The sequence below is a fragment of the Hippopotamus amphibius genome, chromosome 17, assembly GCF_030028045.1.
Source record: "Hippopotamus amphibius kiboko isolate mHipAmp2 chromosome 17, mHipAmp2.hap2, whole genome shotgun sequence".
NCBI classification, from domain to species: Eukaryota; Metazoa; Chordata; class Mammalia; order Artiodactyla; family Hippopotamidae; genus Hippopotamus; species Hippopotamus amphibius.
Window position 1 is genome coordinate 21,843,511 of NC_080202.1, and position 27,747 is coordinate 21,871,257.

Here is a 27,747-nt window from a genome sequence, read left to right on the forward strand (position 1 = left end):
CATAGAGCAGTGCTGAGAGGGGATCTTAGCAGTCATGTACTTATCCACCCTTTCTCAGTTGACAGATGAAGAAATAGGCAGCGGTAAGTAGAAGTGTCTATGTCTAGTGTAGGTCGCCAGATTTCTAAGATAGTACACCTTCCATTATACCATTCTACCTGCTGTCTCACAGAGTTCCTGAGGATCAAAGTAGATAATGATGTTTAAGCTCTCTAAAACCGCTGAAGTGTCTCAAGCCCTATACAAATGTGTGGACTTGAATTATTATAAAATTTATATTATATGTGGCAGGGCCTTCCCATGAGAATCTGGGGGTGGAAGTGGATGGTTGAAAAATTAGAAACTTGCAGTTATATACAAATAAACCTTCATGCTGTTTGTTTAGGCCCTTCCTTGGAGGAGAAGCTCCTAGTATCTTGTGATATAAGTACATCTGGGCAGGAACAAATTAAATTAAGTACTTCTGAAGTTGGGTGCAAAGCCCTAGGCCCAAGTTCCAGTAAGAACCATCCCAGTTTAACGGCCAGTAACGGGGGTGCTATAGATGGACGTGTAAGTGGTACCACTACCGCAGAGGCAGAAAAGACTTCAGACCAAAACCTGTCCATTGAAGAGAGTGGTGAGCTCATAAAATATTCAGCAAAAAGTTCATTTAACCAAATGTTGCTCAAATGCTAACACCTTAAGCGTTAATCTCTAAATGAATGCTGCTTGATTTTGCTAATCGAAATTTTGCTTAAAATATATTTAATGCATTCCTTTCTCTAATTAATCCCTACGATTTTGCTCTGAATTCTTTCAACACACTGTTACTCCTTTTTTAAAAGAATCTGATAACCAGTTTTTTTAATCGGAATCATTCATGATTTAAAATTTCTTCTCCTTTTATAAAAACTTTTTCCCCCTCTTAAACTTTCTGTTCTTCCCTAAGATTGAAAAGTTAAAATTTAACTGGAAAAGTCACCAATGAGAACATAGTTTTGCTTCTCTGAAATAAATCATATACACTGTTGCCTGAAGAGTCACATTTTTGTAAACTCAACTTATAGAGATGAATTACTAGGTGGGCAGCCTAGGAAGCAAACTTTTGGAGGCTATTTTACAGGACAAAGTTAAAACCAAAGATTTTAAGCAAAAATGCTATACATTTGAGGCAGCAGTGTCATATTCAGGATTTTAAAAAATCAGACTTTGCAAAGAAATGTTATTAAAAGCTGCAATGGGCAATTTTTTCTTTCTCTTTTTTTTTTTTTTTTTTTTTTGGTGTATGTAATTTTTAAACCATCGTCTATCATGTTTTTTCCTTTAATTTGTAATATATGTGAATGGCTCAAGCCTCATATGATCCAGAATATTGATTTGGTACATCTTGGGGGGCTTGGGGGGTTTTGTTTTGTTTTTAGTTTATGCCTTAGGACATAGTTAATGTACAGAAGTTGCTTAGAATCCAAATTTTAGATGTACTGGTGACTTTTTTTTTTTAGTGTCTCTAGCCAGTGTCTCTCTTCTTATAAAAAACCATGACTCAGTGTAATTTCCCGGTCTGCTACATGGACCATTAGATACATTACATACTGTTCTTTATCTCTAGGTGTGGGGGTATTTCCTTCACAGGATCCTGTTCAGCCCAGAATGCCTCCTTGGATTTACAATGAGAGTTTGGTTCCAGGTAAAAAAGAGGTTTTTTAGATCCCTATCTGGGTAGTTTACTTTAAATGTTGTAAATGTAATTGTAAATATTTACTATTGTGCTTACAGAATATGCAGAAGGAATTGTAACTTTTTCTTGTGTATTTTTTCTGAAAGAGTACAGAGCATTAAATACATCTAGTATTTCAGACTGCCTCATATATGAAATAACTATGTAAATGAAGTGTTTTGCTTTAATATTTTATTGACCATCATATACTTTTATTTCTAAAAGCTTTTCTTAGATTTATTATGCTTTAAAAGACACTGTCAGATATATATTTCATAGATTATATTAATAACATCAAGAATAGTACTGATATGTTTAGTATAATCTTCTGAACTCTTGGTGATTAGTTTATATATTTAAAAGATGTTTTTCTTTGACTTTGTCATATAATACCATGTGAAGTAAAAGACCAAGTGGCATCTTTTTCTGCTTTGGAGGGTGGTGTTAACTTTTTTCTTTATGTGTGTTATTACTGCTGAGGCAAAAAAAATCACTGAAGTACACATTTTGTGATGTAGTATTTAATTGGTACAAGGAAATAGTCTGTTTAAGCTATGGTTGATGTGCATAGGATAGTGACTATTAAAACAGCATTATGAACATATATACACTAATATGTATAAAATAGATAAATAATGAGAACCTACTGTATAGCACAGGGAACTCCACTGTACAGTAGAAACTAACACAACATTGTGAAACAACTATACCCCAATAAAAACAGAAAAACAGAAACAAAAAACCCCCAGCATTATGTTAATCATTCTTAGTATATTGTAACTTGTGCAGTTTGCTTTGCAAACACCTTAAAAACTAAAGGAACTTTGATCTTTAGCTTTCTAGGTTGGTCATAGACTTGATCTGGGTTGGTTCTACACTTATCAAATAAAACTCAGTGCAAGATACCCGTAGCTCAGCTTTTTTTTGGAAGAAACTAGTAATGTCTACTTTACATCAGAATCACAAATTGAGAGGCTCATTTCCCAAAACCACGTGGGACTTCAACTGTACAATCAAAAATAATTGATTTCCTCCTATCTTCCCATTAGGCAGTTTGCATCTTTTCTTCTTCCTCTCTGTCTACAAGCCAAACAAACAAAATCTAGATCTTGGTATATTTGGGGATTCTATCCCTTTCCTGCCAGTGTGTATTTCTTTCTCCTTTCTCCCTCCAAACACACACACACACACACACACACACACACACACACAATTTCGTGGCCAAAATATGTGTTCTTATGGCCAGCCTACTAACCTGTAATCCATATTTAAATGCTAGATGTAAAATTTTTGCTTTAAATATTTTTCTCCAACTATCTTAGCCCTACTTCATTCCCCAAACTCCTCTAAGGTTGCCAGATTTAGCAAATAAGCATGCAGAACATCCAGTTAAATTTGAATTTCAGATAAACAGCAAATAATTGTTTAGTATAAGTATACCCCATGCAGTATTGGCGTCCTATATTTTACGTGGCAACCCTATCCCTAACTACCTTTCCCACTTTGTCCTTTGGAAGCCCATTTTGTTGTGAAAAACTCCCCAACAGTCCCTTCCTTTTTTCAAACACTTTTTCTGCTCCCTCACTTTAATTGAAACTGTGCCATTCTCTGAAGGCTCTGTTCCCACAAAGGCACCTTACCTAGTGATGTTTTCTCTAATAGCCTCTAATTCACTGGGACAAGAGAAAGGTGATATTTGTATAATTCTTGCTTCCCACTGCTGTTTTCTTTTTTTTTTTTAATTTATTTATTTTTCTATTTATGTACTGGCTGTGTTGGGTCTTCATTGCTGTGCGTGGGCCTTCTCTAGTTGTGGCAAGCACAGGCTTCTCATTGTGGTGGCTTCTCTTGTGGAGCGCGGGCTCTAGGCATGTGGGCTTCAGTAGTTGTGGCACACGGGCTCAGTAGTTGTTGCGCACAGGCTCAGTAGTTGTGGCACACAGGCTTAGTTGCTCCACAGCTTGTGGGATCTTCCCAGATCAGAGCTCGAACCCATGTCCCCTGTATTGGCAGGCAGGTTCTTAACCACTGTGCCACCAGGGAAGTCCCCCCACTGCTATTTTCAAATTAGTCCCACCGTCATTACTCTATAGCTTCTTTTTTAAAGTTCACAGCACCTGCTTATACCACCTCCATCTTATTGCTGTTACTATCTACTAGTGAATTATAAGACTTTCTCTTACCTTTAACACCAAATCTTCATGTATAGGGCCAAGCTCCAACCTCTTTTCTAAGCTCCAGACCCTAATTGTCTGTTGGATATTTCCAATTGAATATCTTTAGAGCATTTTAAACCCTTGGTGTGACTTCAGTTCTATTAAAGCAGTTGGACTTAAGATTATTCTTGTATAATGGAATATTACTCAGCTGTAAAAAGGAGTGAAATTGGGACATTTGTAGAGTCATGGATGGACCTAGAGACTGTTATATAGAGTGAAGTGAGTCAGGAAGAGAAAAACAAATATCGTATATTAACACATATGTGGACTATAGAAAAATGGTACAAACCAACTGGTTTGCAAGGCAGAAATAGAGACACAGATGTAGAGAACAAATACATGGACACCAAGTGGGGAAAGCAGGGAGGGTTGAGGGGGGTACAAATTGGGAGATTGGGATTGCCATATATACATTACTAATAAGAAAAAAAATATCAAATTGTATACTTTAAATATATGCAGTGTATTGTGTGTCCAAAAAATATAAAATAAAAGATTATTCTTGTATAAGCAGCAATGACAACAAGAAAGATAAATCACTTTTACTATGTTTACATTTGTAATCGGCTCTTTCCTTTAATTAGATGCGTATAAGAAAATTTTAGAAACCACAATGACTCCGACTGGAATAGATACTGTTAAACTTTATCCCATCCTGATGTCATCTGGACTTCCCAGGGAAACTCTTGGACAAATATGGGCCTTAGCTAATCGAACCACACCTGGCAGACTTACTAAAGAAGAACTTTATACTGTTCTCGCCATGATAGCAGTAACACAGGTAGACATTGTGTCTAAGGTTAGGTCAAATACTTTTTCAATATAAACTGAGAGAATATGAATCCTTTTTTCCTACAACCTTGTAGAACTCCTTGGACATTAAAATTTAGGTTATTTTCAGGATATAATTCTTCAAAAATGTATAGTTTATATAATGTGCATACTAGCAAAATATTCCTTTTTTAAAAGACTTTATTAACATTGTCTGACCCAGTCAGCTTGAAAGTTGGTCAGTCATAGAGGAAATTGCTGTCTGTCCTTTGACGTCCTTGTCTAAGATTCCTTAGATACAGATGAAGTATGCTTGGTCTAGCAGCAGTTTTTCTCATATTACAAAATCATTCTACATGATTTGATTATGGTGAATTAACCAAACTTGTCAGAATGAAAATGTCAGAGTTGCTATGTGTTGGCCATTTCTTTGCTAAATATTAGATTTACATTAACCTTGTAACTTATTTTCTTGTATCAAATTCCTGAGTTTTGGGAGAGTCACAGTGGAAACATACCAGGGCTACAGATTTTACAGTTAGGTCTCTCTGTGGGGTTTGGGTTGTATGTGGTTTGCAGTTTATGAAAATGTTTCCATTTTCCTCCTGGTCTGTGTAGAGGGGTGTTCCTGCCATGAGTCCTGATGCTTTAAATCAGTTTCCAGCGGCTCCTGTTCCAACTTTAAGTGGCTTTCCTATGACTTTGCCTGCTGCTGTGAGTCAGCCGACTGGGATGCCTTCAGGCCCTGCAGGCTCCATGCCCCTCACCCTCGGACAGCCAGTCATAGGCATTAATCTTGTTGGACCAGTTGGGAGAGCTGCAGCCCAGACTTCCAGTGGCTTCATGTCTACTTACCCTGCAAATCAGGTAAATGGAGAGGCTGTGCATATTCCAAGTTATCCCTGAAAGTGAATCCAGGCAACTTTTTTTCCCAAGAGTACAGAAAAGATTGCTGGATTATGATGGACATTGGAGGTGAAAATTAAGCAGTATTAAAACAAGGCAGATGAATTGGGAGATTGGGATTGACATGTATACAGTAATATGTATACAATAGATAACTCATAAGAACCTGCTGTGTAGCACAGGGAACTCCACTTTGCTGTACAGTAGAAACTAACACAACGTTGTAAAACGACCATACCCCAATTAAAGAAATAAGATAAAATAAAAAATAAATAAATGAAAACAAAGGTAATCAAAAAAAATAAAACAATGCAACATTTAATTTTTCATTACTTAAAAAACAAAAAAGTTCTTAAGCCTTAAGATACTTGATTTTGGCTGAAAGTTTGTAGTTCTTTATCATATATGTCTTAAACATCAGGCTTAATAAAGCTAATAAAATCCTTAGGCTGTATCTTTTGAGGAAGCTGCTAAATCTGAAAGATGCTTCAGTTTATTTTCCACTTCTCAGATTAGCAAAAAAAATTTTAAACATATATTTAGTGTCAGTAAAAATGTAGGGAAAAGGGTTTTTTGGTATAGCCTTATTGGAAGGCATGTTTGGCAATAGGTATCAAAATTCTAAATGCTCATATCTTCTGACCCAGCAGTCACACTGTTAGGAGTCTATCTCACAGAACTAGTAATTCAAATTAGCAAAAAATATACAGGGATATTTGTTGTAGTATTGTTTGTTAGAGTAAAAAATTAGAAATAGCTGCGTATCCATCAGAAGAAGAAAGATTAAATAAATTTTGGTTTATCTATACAGTGGTAAACTATTAAAATGAATGCCAGTAGATGTACATGTACTGCATGGAAGAGATGTCCATGTTCTATAATTACATTTTTTAAAGTGCAGAACAATATAGTATAAGCTTGCTTTTCTATAAAACAAATGAACTGTTAACAGTGCTCACTTCCTAAAGCATGGGATTAGGAGTCAGTGTTCACGGTTTACTTTATACATGTATGTGGTGAATTAAAACAAGCTTGTACCGCTTCTGTAATTTACAAACATGATTAAAATGTTTAGTAAAGATGACAGTTTCTCATTAATCTATTAAATGTGATTCAGCTATTTAAAAATTCTATAAATTAACTACTTAAACCAGTCTTTTACCATTTGTACCAGAGAGCATTTAAAAATACTAGGCAGCATTCCTGCCTTAAGCACTTGAGTTGATGTTGTGTCTAATGGGTGTTCTTCTGAAATTTGGTATTTGTACTTAAATGGGAAGATTTAAAAGGTAGCCTTTGAGGTTGACAGTTGAAGATTTATTTACCTTTTTATCATTGGATGTTTTCTATTTCAATATCCTCTGTAAACCTAGGTGGTAAAACCAGAAGAAGATGACTTCCAGGATTTTCAAGATGCTTCCAAATCAGGAGCCCTCGATGACTCATTCAGTGATTTCCAAGAGTTGCCTACTTCTTCAAAATCAAATAATTCTCAGCATGGAAACAGGTAGAAAAGAGTTGAATATAATTAACATTGTATTTAACAATTGAGAAAGAGGCCATCCACATAGAGAAGCCTAAGGTTAAATAAGAGAATTAAGACTCTCATGCTTTTTTTTAAAAAAAAAACATTTATTTATTTGGTTGTGCCGGGTCTTAATTACCGCAGGCAGAGTCCTTTTTTTTTTCTTTTTTGTTTTCTCAGTTGGGGCACACGGGCTCCTTAGTTGTGGCATGCGAGCTCTTAGTTGCAGCCTGCATGTGGGATCTAGTTCCCTGACCAGGGATCCAACCCAGGCTGCCTGCATTGGGAGCTTGGAGTCTTAACCACTGTGCCACCAGGAAAGCCCCTCTCATGCTTTCTTGATTATTCCTCTTGTATTCATACGTTTACTCTTTAAACTTCTCTCCCCTTTGTCCACCTTGAACTTCAGCTTCTACCATTTCCTCCCAGTACACACCTGCTTGACAGTATTTCTTTTTGCTTGTGGTAAACCTGATTTATTACAGCTGAATGCACCTGTGCAGGGATGACTTCATATTCTTGTATTGGATCCACGTCTTCAACTACTGAAAAGTTTTATAGGCGGGGCACATAATTTGGCATTTTGCGGTATAACATACTATTGCTTTTCCACAAAAATTAGCATTTAGAAATCTAAATATGATTATTTTTACATGTCTCTCTTCTGTTTAAGTTGAGATCAGTGGCTTTTAGGCCTTCAGATTTCTATTTATTTGTTTGCATAGACAGTTGCGTAAAAGTTTTTCTGATGTTTTATGTACTGGCTTAACTTTTAGGTACAGTAACTGATTTAGTATGTTGTTAACACCTTCCCATCATTTTTTAAAAGTACTTAAATAAATACTTCTTCCACCGAGTAGAACACATGAGGCTTTGAGTAAGCAATGTGAATGTCTTTGGTTGTTTTTGGAATTTGTTTTTGTCAAGATACATAATCCGTTTCTCTTATGTTCCTATTTGTACAGTTTCATTCATCTTTTCTGTTTTAACGAATTGATTATTTCTTAGTCAACACTTCCTGTAGACACTGTAAGAAGAAGTCAGGGATAGGCATTATAGAGAATTACAAATTGGGGAAAGAATTATTCTTCTGATTTTAAGAATACATCAAACACTTGCAGGTGACACGTAGAGGAACATACGAGGGGTGTGACTGTAAAGTACTGGGAGTTCCAAGCCTGCCATACCAGTGCACACACATATTAACCTGATAGACACACAGCACTTCTTTCTCAGGTCTCTTCTCTGCACAAATTGACATGTCATCCTGCTGTCTAGAACATATCTGAATGACCCAAGGCATCTCACTCTACCTCCATAAAATGATGCATTGTTTTCCTGCTCAAAACCAAATACAGATTTATTGGAGCACTGTGTCCAGTTAGCTAATCCCTGCTCTCTCCTTTACCGCTGTCAACGTTGTCCGCTCTGCTTGCTGTGGGAGAAGCCTGCGTGCGACCTGGCTCCTGCCAGCCCTCGTGACCACTGCCGTTTCCCCACAGCCTGTCTCCCGCCACAGCTGAACGGCCACGCTGACCGTGCTCTTGGAAGCTTCTGGCCTTTTACGTCCTGTTTTCTTCATCTGAAATTCCCTCTGTAGTTAACTCTAGTTGCCTGTCAAAAATCGGTTTAATATAGGAAGTTTTTACTAACTCCTCTCCATCAGTCCCCACCTCCAAATGAGTGAAGGGCTTCTCGCTCTCTCCTGCCATGGTAGCCTGTGAATGTCGGTGCCCTAATTGCCATTACTGATTTACCTGACTGGTCCCCTCACTAGGCTAGAAGTAACTGAAGACAGTATTTCATGTCTCTATATGTAGCACTTAGCCCGTGATATGTAGTTAATAAACGTTTGTTGGATGAATATATTGTAGTATGAAGGTTACAGACTGAATTTAACAAATTGATGGTTCATTGCTCTGGGAGAAAACTTCAGCAGATAAATTAAAATTTGGGCATAGGAAGTTTTAAGGTGGGGACTTCCCTGGTGGTGCAGTGGTTAAGAATCCGCCTGCCAATGCAGGGGACACGGGTTCGATCCCTGGACCAGGAAGATCCCACATGCTGAGGAGCAGCTAAGCCCGTGCACCACAACTATTCAGCCTGTGCTCTAGAGCCCACGAGCCACAATTACTGAGCCTGTGTGCCATAACTACTGAGCCCGCACACCAAAAGCCCAAGCCCGTGCTCTGCAACAAGAGAAGCCACCGCACTGAGAAGACCCAATGCAGCCAAATAAAAGAAAGAAAAAGAAAGTTTAAGATGGTGGCCAGACCTGAGATATATGGGGTATTAGCAATTTTGTGTGGCGTTATCTCCACACAGTAGTTTACTTTCATATACAGCCAAACTTTGCAGATGTTTCTTCTTCAGTTCTGGCTTGACTACTTCTATGCTTTCCTTGCACGAAAACATTTTGCTTATGTCTAAGAATCCACACTCAGTGTTTACTTATTCTTTCAGAAACATTTACATAGCATCTGCTGTGTGCCAGACAGTGGGGTAGGCGCTAGAAATCCAGAAGCAAAAAGCACAGTTCCTGCTCTAAAGATGCTTAGTTTTATCTGGATATTTATATTATCTAATAAAACTCTCTTAGAATTGCTCCTTCAGTAGTAAGTTTGTGTGTTCATGTATAATGAATTCCCTAGTTTATGAGGATCTGTATTCCATATTGTGAGTTATTTTAAAAGGATATTTGTTTAAGCATGATATAAATAGGTAAGACCACTTCGAGCAGTATTTTTCACAGAAATGGGCATTATTGGTCCAAGAAAATGAAAAGGCAAGTAAGGCGTTAGAAATAGGCTGGAGCGGGGTATATTGTTAGTCTGAAAAAATGGCATTAGTTAAGGGCAGCACCAGTTATGGCATGCCTTATGATTTGTGACATAATCTGTAAAGCATTTTGGAAATAAGTGGCATGGTGAAAGTGATTCTTGCTGCTGTGTACGGGATAAGTGCAGCTTCCGTGGTAATCCTGTTGTGAGATGAGGAGAGGTGCTCCGGGGTTAGAGTTATAAATACTGAAATGTGTGTATCTGAGGAATTGGTTGGACTTGGTGTTGAACTGCTTCTCAGAGTCAGAGGAGGAACAGCGCTTGAGCTGGCATGAAAGGGCATCTGGAAGAAAGTAACATCCTTCCTTTATCCATTCAGAAAATACTTACCGTGTGCCAGGCACTAGGGAGCCTCGTATACCAAGCAAAGCAGACATGGGGCGCTGATGATACAATGGTTCAAAAAGGATTAAAGCATAGGAGTTTTGAGTTGGTTTATTTTCTTTTGCTTTTTAAATGGGTGTATTTAGCAGGGTGAGCAACTAATTAAAAGCATCTCCCACAGCCACGTGGAGTAACTGTAAAGCATAAATGGTACGCGAGAGAAAAAAGCAAAACTTTTTTTAGGTGGCCAAATTCCCTAAAGTCTCATCTTTCAATAGACTGCAGCTTCTTAAATATTAAAACAATATGCTTCTCTCAGTGAGTACCTTTCATTAGTATTAAACAGAAATATCCATTTGCATGTTTGGAACAGATAACTACTTTATGTAACTGGCATAAACACTTTCATGGTGATTACAGGTTTTTTTTAATTTAATAAAAACTTTAGGGAAAGAACTGGAATGAATTATTCCCTTTGTAACATGCATAAAATTACAGTCTGAGTCATAGCTTTTTTTGAATGGAATTTTATTGACTTCACTTAGCAGTTCTTCATTACCCTGAAGATCCTCTTTGTTTTTCCAATTCTGAAAATAATTTTTAAATTAATAATGTTCAAATAAGTGTCACATTTAGTAGAAGATTTTACCATGGACTTTAAAGGGCCACAGCTAACATTGGCGAATCATGAAATAGATGATTCAACTTTGAGGTTTTTTCCTAAGACATTAATTACCTTTATTCCTACGTAACATTCTCTTCAATGTGTTGTCGTTTAATTACTTATGGAACTTTTAAAAATCCACCTATACTATAGAAACGATGACCTATTTGTCCAGATCAAATATGTAGCAGCTGTTCGGTAGTGGTGTGAAATTATAATATTTGGTAGCCTTAAGTCCTCCAGCACTGGGGATGCCCATTAGCACGCCCGTGCAAGAACTGGGTTTTTACCTTGCTTGTAGGCCACTGATAAGAAGATTTAAATGACTGTGGAAGGATTTTTGCTCCAGGGCGAAGAACTCAATAGAAATCCATTTATATAACTTATGTGTATGGTGTTGAATGACACAAACTAGTAGTGGAAGGTAGTCATTCATATGTAAAGGTGGTTATTCCAGGGAGCTGCCTGGGTCTGATAAGAAAAAAAAAAAAAAAAAAAAAAAAAAAAAGCAATGAGTTTATAGTCTGTGTTTAAGCCGCCCTAGAATTACCCACACAGACACTACTCATTACACTATTTTTCCATCCAGCGGGGAAATGTGTCCACAGGCAAAAGTATCTTTATCTAATTTTGAAGTGATTGTTGTTTTGCTGCAAAGATAGCTTCTGGAACTGCTGATGTGATCCTTGTAAAACTGCAAATTGTATTAACTCTTCTGCTGCTTATCAGATGTGGGAACTTCTGCCAGTAAGCAAGGCAGTGTGATCAAAAGGACAATTTACATCTTGGCTTGAACAGCATTTCATAAATAGATTTTTATCTTAACTATTCCACCTCTGCATTCTGAGCCCATTTTAGAGAATAATTTATATTAAGGTTAATATAATTTTCTTTAAAATATTGGATATACATACTTGGAGCAGTTCACTTTCACAATTTTGTGGACCTCAATTTAAAATTACAGGAGATCATCATTCTATAATTATCTATTTCTAATGCCATTTCAGTGGTTTTTATGGCTTAAAGTTGATTAGCTGGTCAGCGTGGATCTGATCCCTCTTCACATAATCAAGAAAAGAATTATTGCTTGAGTGTTGTTTCAGTATATTTTTTTCAAGGAAAAGGATGTTGCTTTTTGTCATTTGTGGTGTACATATATAGTTTCTAACTTTTAAAGCAGGGAGCCAGGAGTTTTAACTGCCATTTTAATTCCAAGTTCTTCCTTGATGACAAGGTAAGGAGACAGTGTTCTAGTCATTAAGAAATATTTCTTTTTCCCTTTTAGTGCCCCTTCTTTGTTGATGCCACTTCCTGGAACTAAAGCATCCGCTTCAATGGATAAATATGCTGTGTTTAAAGGAATGGCAGCCGACAAATCCTCTGAAAATACTGTTCCATTTGGAGGTAAAAACGGTTCATAAATTCATGAACTTATGAATGTAAATTTTTGTTTTTAGTGGTGACCTTTGATGATAAATGTCCTGGAGTTGTGATCTCAAGGTTCCTAACCTTAATTGAGCTTCTGTCTTTTCATCATAGAGCCTGGTGACAAATACAGTGCTTTCAGAGAACTCGAACAGACAGCAGAGAGTAAATCTTTAGGTAAGTTTTTGATTCCTTAAATGGATAAATTATTTCAATTTTTAATGAGATTTTTATGGTTCTTTCAGTAGCATCCCAAACATTCTTTTATTTTACCATGTGTGGTTTTTTTTATTTCGTTTTCTAGCTCTGGAAATTATAAGAAAGAAAAATGTGGTTCCGTTGTTGGAAACTATTTTCTAAAATTTAGGGCAAACACCAAATCAATGCAATTTCCTTCGAAGATAGTGCATTCCCTTTCACTGGAAGCCTTCAAGCCAAGTGAGACTCCTGTGACCACTTTCGGTTATTTTAGCACTCAACAAGACGAGCTGTTCACAGCGCAGCAATCTGTGGACTGTGCAAAAGGCAGCAGCCAGTCTTTTACACCTCAAGATTTTCAAAATTGGGTGTAATTTAATGAGAAGAAATGAGAGGGGTTTGTGTGTCTGTGTGGTTCCCATCTCTGATAGAAGGGCTTAAATAGAGTGGAAAGGAATGTAGAATGATAATTTGAGAGCCATGTATGTAAAGACTGAAAGTTATATTTGTGGCTAAATCCTACTAGAAACCTGATGTGTAGGATTTAGATAATCCATGGGTCAAATGATGTCCTTCAGAGCTTAACTGCGCATGCTGTGAAATTTGTATCTGCTACTGAGTTCTTCCTGGGAACAGTACCACATTTTACCTTTGTGTGCTGGACACTCAAATTTGGAACATCCTTCCACAATCATTTGTTCTCATCCTTCTCTCCAAGTAATAGGGAGGGCATGGGGAGGTGGGGAGAAATTATAGGAGAGGTAAGGTGTACGTGTAAAAGTTAACGCTGTAAGTGTACTATTGCTTAAATATCTCTAGAAATGTTCAACCTTTTACAGCTCTGAGATTCAAGAAATGTTTCCTTGTATTTCACTTAAGCCTTTAATAACTTTCTTCCTCAGTGCCTGTATTAGGTACTAGAAGGACAAAGATAAACCCCAGAGGAACTTTTGGTTTGTTAATTTGGCATTTACTCCTAGCAATGCTTTCATCAACTCTTGGGCCAAGGCAAGTTTGGAGTAAAGCGCATGGTTTAATATCAGGGTTCTTTATATACTCTGATGTTAGTGATCGTGTGATGTGTATGTTATTTCTGGGAAACACCGCGGTGCCACCACTATGTAAGCAGTCCCTCTTAGCCCTGCTTTTGCGGTACTTTACCAACAGAATCCCAGAGGCTTGTTGCCGTTGTTGTGTGCTCGCTTTCATTTCTGTCTTACCTTGAAGGCTCTGCAGGTAGAGATGCCAACTTTGTTCATTTTAGGAAAATATATTTTTGTCTACTCTCATTAAAAATACATTGGACTGGCTTCATCAGTGTTAGTACCTTAGAATTTATGGAGGCGCTCCTAGTATTACGGCAGAGGTGTAGTTTCTTAAGTCCAAATGACCGAGTTTAATAATATTTCCTTTTTTCTACCCCTGCAGTTTAAGCCATGAATTAAAGCAGGTGAGGAAAATATACTACATAGAGAAGTGACACTTCTTAATGAAGTTTTAGCAAAAAGTAATCTCCTTTGAAATGTTTTTATGGCCTAGAAAGTGGCAGAGAGGGAAACTTGATGCAGAAGTGAACCGAAAAGCTACCCATGAAGTCATATGCTTAATGTACCTCCTGATAAGCAAGCTTCCAATGACTGCAACTAGTTTACTTGCCCAAAAAGCCCCTGTGTTTTTGAATGTGTAAACCCACCCATTTTTATTTCTTTTTAACTCTTTCACCCAGCTTACATTTCTAATGGAAACGTTTACAATTCATCAGTAAGTTTAGTTTGCTGTGGTGATTTCCTTTACAAAATACCCAAGCCAAACTTGTCAATTTCACAGATATTTTAAAGCAGCACATCAAAAATTTAGGCTGTGACAAAATTGGCTGCTTATGACCATTTTATTTATAGAAATAATACAAATATTATCAGTGATATACTTGCCTAAAATTCTAGGGCAATTTTTACATCTGCTTCTGTCAATTTGTGAAATTGACTTTAGTTTTATTAGTGGTATGTATAAAAACATAAAATACAGAAATTCTGAATGCTATTCCTGTCTTTCTAAAATTTCCCTAATATTAAATAGATTTCTCTGTGTCAATAAATTATGCTGGTGAATTGGTTGAGTATCTCAGATTAGGAGGAAAAATAAACTTCCTTTATTTTCCATGCTTTTTTCATAAGATATATCAAAGTATATATCATGTTACAAACACAATACATTTAAAGCCTGTGTTAATGACAATTTTCAGAATTATATTTTGATTTTACATACAGTTTTATAGTTCATATACTTCTGTATCTCATTTTTAGGGAAAAATATATTTCTAAAAAATGGATAAGGATATTAAAGCTTGTGTTTTAATTTATAACTTTCCAGAAATGGCACCCATATTTTTAAATAATAAATGCTGTTAGTATAGCTATATTTATATTTGGCTTATCTCTGGTTTTCATTTCCTGGTATAACCTAGCGGATTTTATGGAAGACCCTCAGGCACTATTAGAAAACTGAGATCGTCCACCTCCTAACCTCGTGCTTATGAGTGATGACAGTACTGTGATAGTAAAGAATAGAAACCCTGTTAAGAACCACGGGCCCAGATTTTTGTCAGTATCTTAACAGTGTCTATTTAATTATTTATGAGAAATACCTTAGTACCTATTTTCTCTAACTATAATAAAAAATAAATAAAAATTCTATCTGTAACCCCATCCTCAGAGTCTCACAATATCAACTCGTTTAAATCTGTTCCTTGAAATTTTTAATAATGGAATTGGTATTCAAATCCCTTTGAATTTCAGTAAATAAGAGTAAGTGCTGATTGGTACCATGAGATGGGTGATTTCAAGAAAAGCTCAAGTACTCATAGATTTTTTTTGTAAGATTCAGCTTATTTGTTGAAAAGTGTGGGGAGAAACTACTTTATAATGTGTCCTTAGCAAGAATACTTTGCAAATAAAAAGATGCCTTTTCAGAATTTTTCATCAAAGTCCCTTCAAATTAATGCCTCTATATACTTGAGCAAAACCACATAGTATCTAACTATAAGCTTTAAGTGCCTAGTCAAGCAGAGTCTTGTACATCCTAGATATTAGATGCAGGATTTTTCATAGTACTTCATTGGTACCCGCGACATTTTTTCTGATTGGTCACCACGTAACACATTTTATCTGTAAAGGGCCACTGTGTATTTTAACATGCCTCTCTTCAGGAACCTCCAGTGCCTATTTCTTATTCTCCTGTATGCTTGGCTGCCTAGCAATAGTGAGAAAACGTCCTGAGAGCAATGCTTTTGGCCAGCTGTCGCACAGACATATCACACTGAAATGAGCAAATGAAAATGATATGATACATGTGCTCAGTTTGATTTTTATTTATTTCCCTATCACTAGCCTTCAATGTGGAAACAAAGGGATATTTGGTAGGGATATTATTAAACTATGGTTAAATAATGTGAAGCCAGTGAGGGAAAAGTCTGGAATATGCTTGTACTTTCATATGCTTTGCAGTGTGTGATTTTCAGCTCCGCACTGTTATATATTTGGTTGTGTTTTTTGTTTCAGGAGAAAACTTTGCAGAATTCAGATCTGCAGGAACTGATGATGGTTTCACCGATTTTAAAACCGCCGATAGTATCTCACCACTAGAGCCACCAGCAAAAGACAAACCATTTCCGGCAGCCTTCCCCTCAGGAGCTATCCAACAGAAACCACAAACACAAGTGAAAAGTCCTCTGAACTTAGCAGACCTAGATATGTTTTCCTCAGTTACTGGCAGCAGCGAGAAACCATTGTCCTTTTCAGCTGCATTCAGTGCATCCAAATCTATTTCCTCACGACCCCAGCCAACGGGATCTGCGGCACCCATGACAGCATTGGCATCAACTAAAACTTCTAGTTTGGCTGATGATTTCGGAGAATTCAACCTTTTTGGGGAATATTCGAGTCCAGCATCTGTTGGGGAGCAGGATGACTTTGCAGATTTTATGGCTTTCAGTAATAGTTCTGTTTCATCTGAGCAAAAGGCAGATGACAAATACGAGGCCCTTAAAGAGGAAGCGAGTCCTTTTCCTCTAACCGGCAGCACGAGCAGCACGGTGAAGGATGGACAAAACTCTGCCGCTGCGTCCACCAAGTACGATATCTTCAAACAGCTCTCTCTGGAAGGATCCGGACTAGGTGTTGAAGAGCTGAAAGATAACACTCCTTCAGGAAAGAGTGATGATGATTTTGCTGACTTCCACTCCAGTAAATTTTCTTCCATGAACTCGGACAAATCCACGGGAGAGAAAGCGGTGGCTTTCAGACACACCAAAGAAGACTCTGCGTCCGTGAAGTCCTTGGATCTCCCTTCCATTGGTGGCAGCAGTGCTGGCAAGGAGGACTCTGAAGACGCACTCTCTGTTCAGTTTGACATGAAACTGGCTGATGTGGGAGGAGATCTTAAGCATGTCATGTCTGATAGCTCTTTGGATTTACCAGCAGTTAGTGGCCAGCATCCTGCTGCAGGTGAGGAATTGGTGAGATTGCTCTGGTGATGGTGATGTAGATTTCACAGATGGTTCCATGGGTGTTGATTTACAGAAGAGGAAGGCTCTGGCTCTTAACCCTTATGAATGTCTAATAATTAACCTCTTCATTGCCAGTCCCCTTAAAGCAGTGTTGAATTTGATGCTGTGGATACCATGAGTACAATGAAACTTAGATTGGATAGCTAAAATATTTTTACGTTTGAAATCTAACACCACCTTGGTGACCCGAGGCACATCAAAATCCACTGCTCAACGAGCCGCACATTGCCAGAAGTTTTATAAAGACTTTTGCAGCGCCAGTAATGTTCCTCCATTTCTGTGAGTGAGGTCCATGTTTCCTTTTCCTTTTTTCTTCTCTTGGGACTATTTGGCAGCTGCCAATAGAGTATTCTGTGTGGTGTATAGAAACCGACTCTTGTTAGGCCAGGAAAGTAAAAGTGTCTAGCCAGTTGTCCTGCAGTTTGCCACATCCCTTCAAGAGAAGAAGAGAGCAAGAGCTTGTATATGGATGCCCTTTGTGCCAGGGTCCAGCAAGGAGGAGGGCAGAAGTTGTTAGTGGGATTCAGGTACGGTGTTCAGTGTTAACGCTATTGCTGGAAGTATTAAATCATAATAAATCTGTAGACAGTAGAATAGGGTAACGACTAACTTTCTCATAAAATATTTGAAAACATCTTAGAAGGGAGCCCTCTTTAAAATCTTTCTGGATTTACACGTAGCAGTTGATTCTCTAGTCCAGCTTCCTGTCAGAAAAACTAGATTCCCAAGTGTCCTAGTTTTTGTTTTGTTTCGTTCTTTGATATGTATATAGAAAGATAAACCTATTTTGTGGCCTTTAATAATGCAAAATATCTCAGCATTACTGTATTATTCCAGAAAATGTGTGATGCGTATGAAGGGTTCATTGTCGCTTAACCAGAGGGGGACACATAAGACACTCCCAAGTTTACAGATTCAGGCAGAAATTGTAAAGTATGACAGCTTTTGCATATGTCAAATTGGTAAGTCAGAAAACGAATTTGCATCCATCCTTTGGCAGTTGAGATGTTGGAGGTCTTCTTAAACAGGGTGCTTGAACGGGGAGCAAGGTATCGGTGGGGTGACGTGTTCCGCGGGCTACTTGCCAAGTGCAGTGGGCTGTCTGCAGGGCTCCTTGTGCCCCTGACTGTCTACTTCTTTTTTTATGTATTTTTTCTTCAAATGTTTTCCTTTTTTTTTTTTTGCTGCTATTTGTTTGCTAGGGTGATTTTGTTTCTCTTTTTTCGTACGAGCTGCTTGAGCTTACAGCAGTTGGTTGCAAAGTGCTCCATTATCTGAAGAATAATATTAGTTTTTTATTTTTCAGTCTCATAACATGTATACTAGCCTTTTGGACTCTGAAATTAGTAATTAGAAGCTATTTTTCTGAAAGTGAATCTATATTCTTTCACAGTGCCAAACTAGATGTCTTTACAAGATGAGTCTAATCTGGACTGGGGATGTCTTTTTTTCCCCCCCATTTGGGGAGGGGAGATTGGTTTCATGACTGAGCTTATTCTGATGGACCTGTTAAAATAATCTGTGCTCATGTCGTTTTGTATATGTTTGGAACATTCCCAGCTTGAAACCTATAATGTTCAAGCCAAGTTTCTTCAGTTTGAGGATATTCTTAAAAGTGGATTGTTCCCTCCTTTTGATCTGTAACCGCCTGTCCGAAAGGAGCAGTATCCCTTTAGAGTGGTTGTTCAAAGGGGTTGACCAATGAGCTGTATTGTTCTTGAGCAAAACTGCTGCATGAAGGTATTGGAGAGGGTGAACAGCAGGGACGTCTCCAGTGCAGTTTGCTTTTACTTTATCCTCACGTTGGCCACAGTATCTCTTGCTCTCTTAGTTTGAGGGTTAAGGTACTTCTTGTTGGAGAAATAAGAAGCGGGCTGATGAAGAGAGAATAAAACCTAGTAGATTATCATCACTGAACCTTAATCCTGTGTAGAAACCCTAACTTAACTCTGAAGGGGATACTGTCTCTTTTAACCCTTGCTATAATTCTTTGTATGGAAGGTAGATAATACTAATAACGTTGCCTGATTTCTCTGCGTATTATTACATTTAACCCTTTGAGCCCTTGCTGCATATAATTTCAACTAGGCTGCTTTTGTCCCCCCACTAAATTGAATCTCTTAGCACAAAAGCATCTTGATGTGCAGTCATTACGAGCATCTGGTTTCGTTGGCAGCAAGAGCTGACCCTCATTTGTGACACTCTCAGAGGGTTAGCAAGGCTTCTGTAGCTACCTACCTACCTACCTGTAAAGTAGCTCTTCTTTGACATTGAAAATCTTTGTATTTTAATCAGCACCTTATTATTATTTTTTGGCTGCTTTTCTGATGTCTTTTTTTCAATTTAGACATTTTCTGTGTGAATGTGCCTTTTCGAACTTGCTTTGGTATATTCCTCTGCAAATACTGATCTGCATGCTTATTCTGATGACTTTTTTTCCAGCTCTTCTGTACCACTCTCTTTTGTGATCTGTAAGTCCTACGTTAATAAATAATTCTTTCACATATTTTGAAAGTGTGGGGATGTGTGTAATTTGTACTCTTCCAGGGTTAGACCAAAGAAATACCTGGTCCACATCAAGTTTAAACCCTCCTGTGGTTAGAGGCTTTTTTCCCCTTTTGTTTATTTTGCTTCCTCAGACACCTTTCTCCTGAGAAAATATTGGTACATTTTAGCCTTTTCCCCTTTTAATTCCATTGATATACATTTTAACATGACACTGGATTAAAATACAACTTAAAACGTTTTAAAAAATAAGTGTAAACCTTACATTACTTTACGTAAGAGAGAAATTTTATTCCTTACTTCTAGTGAAGAAACTGAGTGGATTTGATTGCTTAGTAAACATCACAGAGCCTGTCTCCACTAGAATTTATACCATGAAGAGAAGGGGAAGACCTAAGAGCTTAGTGTTGGTGAAAGAGGGCCACATCTGTTAATAACTAGGTATCTATAAATTTAATTTAAAATAAATTATCAGATGGTATTGAGATGGACTTCTAAGCAGAGTAAATGTAAACTGAATTTAGATTAATAATCTCTGTAATGAAAGGCGTTCATTGTTAATACCAGGGAGTATTTGAGTGTGAAGTTGGGCACTCTGTCCACTAATTGTAGAGCACGTTATCTTTCCAACATCAGAATGTATTATGAAGCCACCCTCGGTCTTTTTTAACTTAGTCCGTAAAGCAAGTTTTTAACGCTTTTCATTTTTAATAAAACAATTTTAGAAAGACCCACAAAAGTTAGCTGCAAGAGTAGGCCAAATTTGGAAATTATTTTCCATTTTAGAGTATAACAATAGTGAAAAACCTTGGGAAAGGGGGTTGTTTCCAATTTTTTTTCTTATATTTTGACACTTTAGGTCTTTGTTCTTTTTAAAAATTTGAATCAGAAAGGAAATTAAACCATTGAAGGTGAGGATTTTGAATAAGATTCCTGAGAGATTACTTACAGTAATCTGAAATATGCCATTTGGGGGGGGGGAAAGCTGCATATTGGGATTTAGATTAACTCTTAAGAAAATCTGGTCTGCCATTCAAAATATCATGTTTTCCAGAGCATAATGCTTTAGGAAGTTGAATAATACTTGGTTTGCGAAAACTTGTGTAATCATATTAAGTTTTAATTACAATGTATGTTAACTAATTTGGAAGAAAGAGATTTTGGTGTAGCCTCCACCTAGTGATAACATCAGTTGCCCTTCATTTAGAATTTTCTGGTGCCAGTCTTGTGATGGCTTTGGCTACGGAATCACTCTGTCAGTGGAATTATTTAGTGCTAGGTTGGTCCGTCTGGGACTGCTTTATTTTAACTCCTTTCTGCAAATAAGCAGGGCCCAGAAACTGAATATACTGTGCGTAAAACATAATCACACTCACAGATTGAGCAGTTAATGTTTCCAGAGTAATATAACTTTTTAGGGAGGAGGTTTTGATGGTACATATAAACTTGCAGTAAAGACTTGAAGGACTCTATTATGTAAGTTCCAACAAACCAAAAAATACCATTTTGTTTACCTCAATGCGAAGTAAAGTAAGATGTGGTTAGTGCCTGACTTCACACACTAGTGCCTAAGAAATTATACAAATGTATTTATATTTTACAGTCAGATCTATTTTTCACATTAAAATCCCTGCTGATTTTTTAAAGTAGCTGATGAACATGAAGGGGACTCTGGCAATATCAAAGAAGCTGGGCTAAATCCTAAAATAACTCAAAGAATCAAACCAATTTAATATTTAAAAAGCTGCTTTCAGTTTTGTGTTTCCATCAGTTGAATGCTTTTCGTAAGTTGTTCTGGAAAATGTTGGCCCATTAGCTGTATAGGGTCATATGCATAGGAAGGTCTCCTGGGTGCTGCCCTCTCCCTTGCGTGGCCAAAAGGCCCCAGTTTTAATTGCCATCTTCTGTGCTCATTTGATTTGTGTTTTTGATTTTTTTTTTTTTTTTTTTTTTTGATGTGGACCATTTTTTTTTAAAGTCTTTATTGAATTTGCTACAGTATTGCTTCTGGGAGTTTTTGTTTTGTTTTTTGTGTTTTGTTTTTTTTGGCCCTGAGGCGTGTGGGATCTTATTTCCTCAACCAGGGATCGAGCCCGCACCCCCTACATTGGAAAGTGAAATCTTAACCACTGGACCACCAGGGAAGATCCCTCATTTGATTTTTTTAATGAGATTTTTAATGATGACCATGTGCCACTGTATGTCTTGACACCATTCTGTGGCCTTCCAGCCGCCTCTGAACTGAAAATATCTGCAGGATTGCCGCTTTATTGAACTTAAAGCGCTGACCCAGAAACCTGCAGGTGCTTACTGATAGCCTGACAACATTTAAACTATAGATGTATATGAGTCAGGACAAATGAAGAATGGGAGGTTTCTATGCAGATTAGAAAACACTGGAAGGTGTTTATACAGCAGCTTTTCGGCTTCTCATTTTTACACTGTGATCACTTTCACTCCTGTTTTCTTCAACAGCACCTGTCAGGGTGTTTAATACTTAGAGGACACAGTCGGATCAGGTTCTGTAGTTAATAGAGAATGTAAATATGACTGATCTCAGAAAGTAGAAGAAGACCAGGAATGGAAAGAAGTTTAAGTGTATAAATATCTCATGATTTGCTTTGGCAAAATGGAGTTTGGATTAAATCAGTATGGGAAATTAAAAGCTGTTTATTCCTTATGCCAGTGAACAATTTAATTGCTACCTAAAACACTAGGGAATAGTGGAATTTGCACATGTATCTCTTTTGTTTTTCTAAACCCCTTTCTCAAAAGCCAGTAACTCTTAATCACCTGGGCATATGCTTACAGCTTTAGAAAAGATGCGTGGGAATCGGTGTGACCTTCTGTGTCCTGTAGTGGCAGCTCACATTCTTTGTTCCAAGAAATGCCTTGTTTTCACACACAACATCCTTTCAGAAGGGGTTTGAATAGAGGTTATGGAAGAGACTGGTAGGGTTACTTGCCAGCATAAGCAAGAAATCTGTGCCTTGATTTGAGACCCCTGATGGAAAGCAGATTGTATAGTTTATTCCTTTGGCCTTAGGAATAGGACATTCCTGGTTGCAAACAAACACATATATTAAAGCACACAGATTGGCGTATTGTCTGTGTGCAGTTGCCATTCAGCCTAGCACAGCCTAAGAGTTTTCCAGGAGAATCAGAAATATAGTGGTGATTCTTGTTCCCTTTATTGTGTTCATTCTGTTTTCTTTTCCTTTTTCTCTTGCAATTTTCAGTATTCAGCTATCAAATTGAAAAACCACCTATAGTACCTTCAGTGATTGCAGAATAAAATGTGGGTTATTCTGTATTATTTTTTTCAGACAGGGCTTCCATCACTCATGTTGTGGGTCTTATAGAATCTTTAAGATTTTTAAGACCATCATACAATAATACATATCGTTTGACTGCTTAGAAAATACAGAACTGTTCAACAAACAGATTTACCACATGTTTCTAAAAAAGTGGTTTACTAAAAAAAAGTGGGTAACCAATATTCAGCATGCCAGGAAATACAGCTCTGTTTTTATATTGCTTATAAATGCTAAGGTTCAGGAATACAGTGTTCTCATGTTCCTTATGTAATAGCAGTACTTCCTTACATGTTCAAATGAGTTGCACTTTAGTAAATTATTTTTTTACACTATATAGCCAGTAAATAAGCAAAAGTAAAAGTTTAAAAATCAGCCTTGAGGCTTGACTTTCATATATCCTGTATAATTACTCTTCATTATTTTTTAAAATATAAAATATTTCATTTTTAGTCTTGCATTTGGTTAATTGGTTTTTCATTTTCATTTGGTTTCTACGAGTTGTTCCAAAAGGCAAAAATGTTCTGTTTATCATTCTTAGTAAATATAAGATTTCTTGAAGACCAATAGGATGATAAAAAATACTTAAAAGCTCTTCAGCTAAGGTGTTCCCTTATTGTTTATCATGCCTTTTACCTGATTATCTTACAATCATTTCTGGTTTGGGTTTTTTTTTTCTCGTTTTTTCTTGCTGCGTAATTGCACAAAAGGGTCTTTTTATTACCATAGCAACTTAGTTGTGATGTTTGAACAAGAGCTTAACTTTTTATTAAATTTATCTTTGGTCTCTAGGAAAATTGCTACCCTTTTAGTAGATGAGATTCTTGGAGTAGTTCATAATATAGCTTCTTCACAGAACCTTCTCGTAGGATCTAATAATTAGCAGTTTGTCTTGTGACACATTCTTCTGAATGTACCCCTTGAAGACTCGCTCATCTTCTGTTTAAGTGCATCTGCCTCCTGATTGAATTTCACTTCAGTTGAGTCAGGGCACCTTCTGATCCCTTTAAATAGTGGGGGAAACAAACTCTACCGCCAGAGACCGAGAGTGTTCTGCCTGAAGTCTCGTTTCATTCATTGTAAACTGTACATTTTTCACCTGAATCTTTTTTTTCCTCCTGTTGAATAAGCTAAATTTGAGGGGTACTATTTGCACTACAGAATTTTAAACTACACTGTTGTTCTGTGACCATTATCTGCTTTTCTCTGGTTGGCCTTCTTTGTACATCTAGGGTTTTCCATTTTTGTTATTAAGTTAGTGCCCTTTTCCTAACAGGGTTGAGAGAGAGCTATTTGGGGTACACTGTTAGAGAGCAACGTCAGAAATCCCTCCTCTCTCCTAAACTGTGCAACACTGCTGTGTAAGAGAGATGAAGGGGCGCAGTGTTGATTTCCCTGCTGACTGAGTTACAAACACCTGGGTCGCAGAACTTTTGAGCATTTTCCTTGTAAGCCATGTTTGTGGTTGTCAGAGAGTCTTGCGTCTGGCCCCCTTACCTGGTACACAGGGACCAAAATGAGACTAAACACCTCTCAGCCAGACTGCGTGGACAGTGCTGCTAGAAAGGTGGCTTCTCCACACGGGCGCTGCTCAGCCTCAGCTGGTTTTGCTTTATGAAAATGAGCGGGAGATTTTCCCTACGAAGACCACTAAAGTGACGGGTGGACTTTTCGTTTTTTCTTTGCAACAATTCTATTTTAGGCCCTAAGGCAGGCAACTCAATATCACATTGAGGCTGGTGGCAACTGCGCTGTGTAATCATTGCTGTTGCTCAGCAGGCACTGGACCGGGCGCTTTACACACATTATCATTAATGTCGCCACACAGCCCTTCCAAGTGCATGGTCGTCTCCTCTTTTTACAGATAAGCAACCCGAGGTTGAGAGATGTTAAATATCTTGCCTAGTGTCGCACAAGGAGTAGGTGGCAGAGCTGGGAGTTGAACCCAGGTCTGTCTAAATCAAAAACCTACATTCTTTTCTGCTGTTTTGTGCCACCTCTTAGATTATTTAAACATATATTAAGCATGTAAAATGAGTCTTCTGCCCCAGCATTTCTTTTCTTTTTTTTTTTTTTAAATGAAGGGGTTACACATAGTTGAAGGAGAAGTAGGAACCCAAGAGGACCCAGACTTTTGATTCTGTTTTTTAAGGACTAAAGTAGCTTAGATTGATATTTCTTTCCTCATATCCATCACAGCAATATGGCATCCATATTGACCAAAATAACAACTAGGTAAGTAACTGCTTAATTAAAATTGCATATTTGACCTTGCCTAGACAGAAACTCCTAATAATTGATTAAAAGTTAAATAACATTGTTTTTACTTTAGTTTCGAGATATTGTCCATTTTTAATTAGTTTGTCACATACATTTCATATGACCGTGTTATAAAGGAACATTTTCCAACAGAAGTCAAAAGTGAAAGAGATTTGTTTTGGGCAGGGAATATTATAAATACATTTTAAAGTTTATAAGTGGACATTTTATTAAATGACCCTGTTCTTAAGCAGTATGTACGTTGGTGGATGAACCTCCTCTCTTTTTTTTAGGAATTGCACTATCCAAAGAAAATGGCTCTTTGTTACTAAATATAAATGCCAGCTCAAGACTAATGTGGGTTTTTGAAGATCAGATTTTGCTTCCCAGCTCCTTTAATTTTCATACAAGCTCTAAATTTAGCACACTCCAACATCGCACAAAACAAATCAAAAATGCTAGACATTTTGCTTCTGCAGAGTTTAGGGCATTTTGCCTAAATGGTGAGCTTGCCTCTAATTGTGGGGTCTTATTTCCCTTTCAGATATAGAGGACTTAAAATATGCTGCTTTTGGAACCTACAGTAGCAATTTTGCAGTGAGCACACTTACGAGCTATGACTGGTCAGACAGGGATGATGCCTCTCAGGGCAGAAAACTCTCTCCATTTGTCCTCTCAGCAGGAAGCGGAGCCTCCTCAGCTGCCTCAGTTCTTCCAAAGAAAGAGACGTCCTTTGGCAGCACCGAAAACCTCACCGTGACAGCCCTCTCCAAAGTCACAACCTTCACAAGCGAGGATGCTCTTCCAGAGATGACCTTTCCAGCTTTTGCCAGTTTTAAAGATGGGATCCCACAGGCCAGCGAGCAAAAGGAGTATGAAAGTGGGGACTACAGGGACTTCACCAGACAGGACCTGCCCACGGCTGAACGGAGCCAAGAAGCCACGTGCCCCAGCCCAGCTTCCAGCAGCACTTCTCATGACACCCCCAAAGAATGTGCAGATGACTTTGGAGAGTTTCAAAGTGAAAAGCCCAAAATCAGCAAGTTTGACTTTTTAGTGGCCAATTCACAAGGCAAAATGAAATCCAGTGAAGAAATGATCAAAAGTGAGCTGGCAACCTTTGACCTTTCTGTTCAAGGTGAGTGGCTTTCAACATAGATTTTACGTCATGGTTTCTTGCACTGTGGTGTTAGATATTCCTTCTTAGAATAAGAAATTGGTCCCTGCGTTAGCAGGAAATAGATTTTCCAGTGTTTAAAATCAGAGTCTATGACAGACAGCTATAAAAGAAGGTTTCCCTGAGAGACTAAACTGCAATTAAACGGGTATCCCTCAGGTGACTGCTTTTGGGACTAAAAATAAGCATAGCACCCAGTCTGTTGTTCATTTGCTTGTGTAGGGTAGAGGTGTGCTGTGTTAAAAGACAGAGAAATGGTTTGATCCCCTTGTGGGCAAGTTAGATCTGCTCTTGTTCCCTGGCTACCGACTGTATCTTTTCATCCGGAGGCCACAGCACCGTAGCTGTGGGTCTGGATCCAGCCTGCAGACCTGTCTTGATTGACCCACGTGGAAGGTGTTTTCATATGTGAAGCAACTGCAGATACATGGAAATCATGACACTTCACAACCTGGATTTCTAGCTTTTCTTGAAAAGTTGTAGTACCTGGCAGTCGCAGGCCTACATTCTCACCTCTTGACAGTCCGCTGGAGCTGAGGAGCAACGTGCCCCTGTAACAGCCGAGGCTGTGCTCTCCCCAGGGTCACAGCCCCTACCACTTCCATCTCCAGCTGACCTTCTTCAGTCATTTACTTTGCTGGCCTGTTCCCTGAAGGCACTTGAGTTCGCCTCTTTTGCTTTAATCCTAGCTTGACAGAAGGGCCCATTGATGCCCGTTAGATCGGGAGAGATGGAGGAAGTCGGTGCAAATCCCTAAGTGATGACTGGAAGAGCAGCACGCATCTTATGCAGCCAGTACTTAGAAAGACCCCTTCGTCCTCCAGACTGCAGGGATTCCGCTCTTAGAATTATGGAAGAATTTGATAGATCAGAGAAACGTAATGGAGAAAATTAAAGGCGGGGAACTCAAGCGAGAGAGAACAAGTGAAAGGGTCCACATGTCGCTTGCCAGACGGCTGAATGAGGGGTGTGTCTGCGAACGCCTCCTGACGCAAACATCGTGTTAGCAAGGAAGAGCCTCTGCTTGGGCTAAGCCGAGTAATCAGAACTTTTGTGCCATCTGCTTCCCCCAGGATCGCACAAGAGGAGTCTGAGCCTTGGCGATAAAGAAATAAGCCGCTCTTCTCCTTCTCCGGCTTCGGAGCAGCCTTTCAGAGACCGCTCCAACACTCTGAGCGAGAGGCCCGCCCTGCCCGTCATCCGGGACAAGTACAGAGACCTGACGGGAGAGGTGGAGGTGAGGGGCTCCTGGTCCACAGGGGGCTGAGCACTGGGGGCCCCCCAAAAAAGTGCTTGCAGCTTTCACCTGGGGAGCAAGAGGCAGACCATCACAAGGGACCAGACGTAAAATATGTAA

General features: G+C 38.3%; 1 protein-coding gene across 21 annotated transcripts in view; it reads left to right on the plus strand.

Moving 5' to 3' along the window:
* The window catches only part of SYNRG (synergin gamma), an 85,928-nt gene that overhangs the window by 33,467 nt on the left and 24,714 nt on the right, over positions 1 to 27,747 (plus strand). For 13 of the 21 annotated variants that reach the window (XR_009049994.1, XM_057715709.1, XM_057715710.1 and 10 more), the window contains 10 exons: positions 386 to 619; positions 1,592 to 1,669; positions 4,503 to 4,699; positions 5,308 to 5,556; positions 6,969 to 7,102; positions 12,234 to 12,352; positions 12,488 to 12,550; positions 16,129 to 17,073; positions 25,758 to 26,351; positions 27,464 to 27,627. Coding sequence is in view for 20 of the 21 variants with exons in the window: in XM_057715709.1 (XP_057571692.1) it covers positions 386 to 619; positions 1,592 to 1,669; positions 4,503 to 4,699; positions 5,308 to 5,556; positions 6,969 to 7,102; positions 12,234 to 12,352; positions 12,488 to 12,550; positions 16,129 to 17,073; positions 25,758 to 26,351; positions 27,464 to 27,627 (2,777 nt within the window). In the remaining variant the exon portion in view is untranslated. The remainder of the gene's footprint in view (positions 1 to 385; positions 620 to 1,591; positions 1,670 to 4,502; positions 4,700 to 5,307; positions 5,557 to 6,968; positions 7,103 to 12,233; positions 12,353 to 12,487; positions 12,551 to 16,128; positions 17,074 to 25,757; positions 26,352 to 27,463; positions 27,628 to 27,747) is intronic. The other 8 variants (XM_057715711.1, XM_057715714.1, XM_057715720.1 and 5 more) reach the window with 5 other exon arrangements.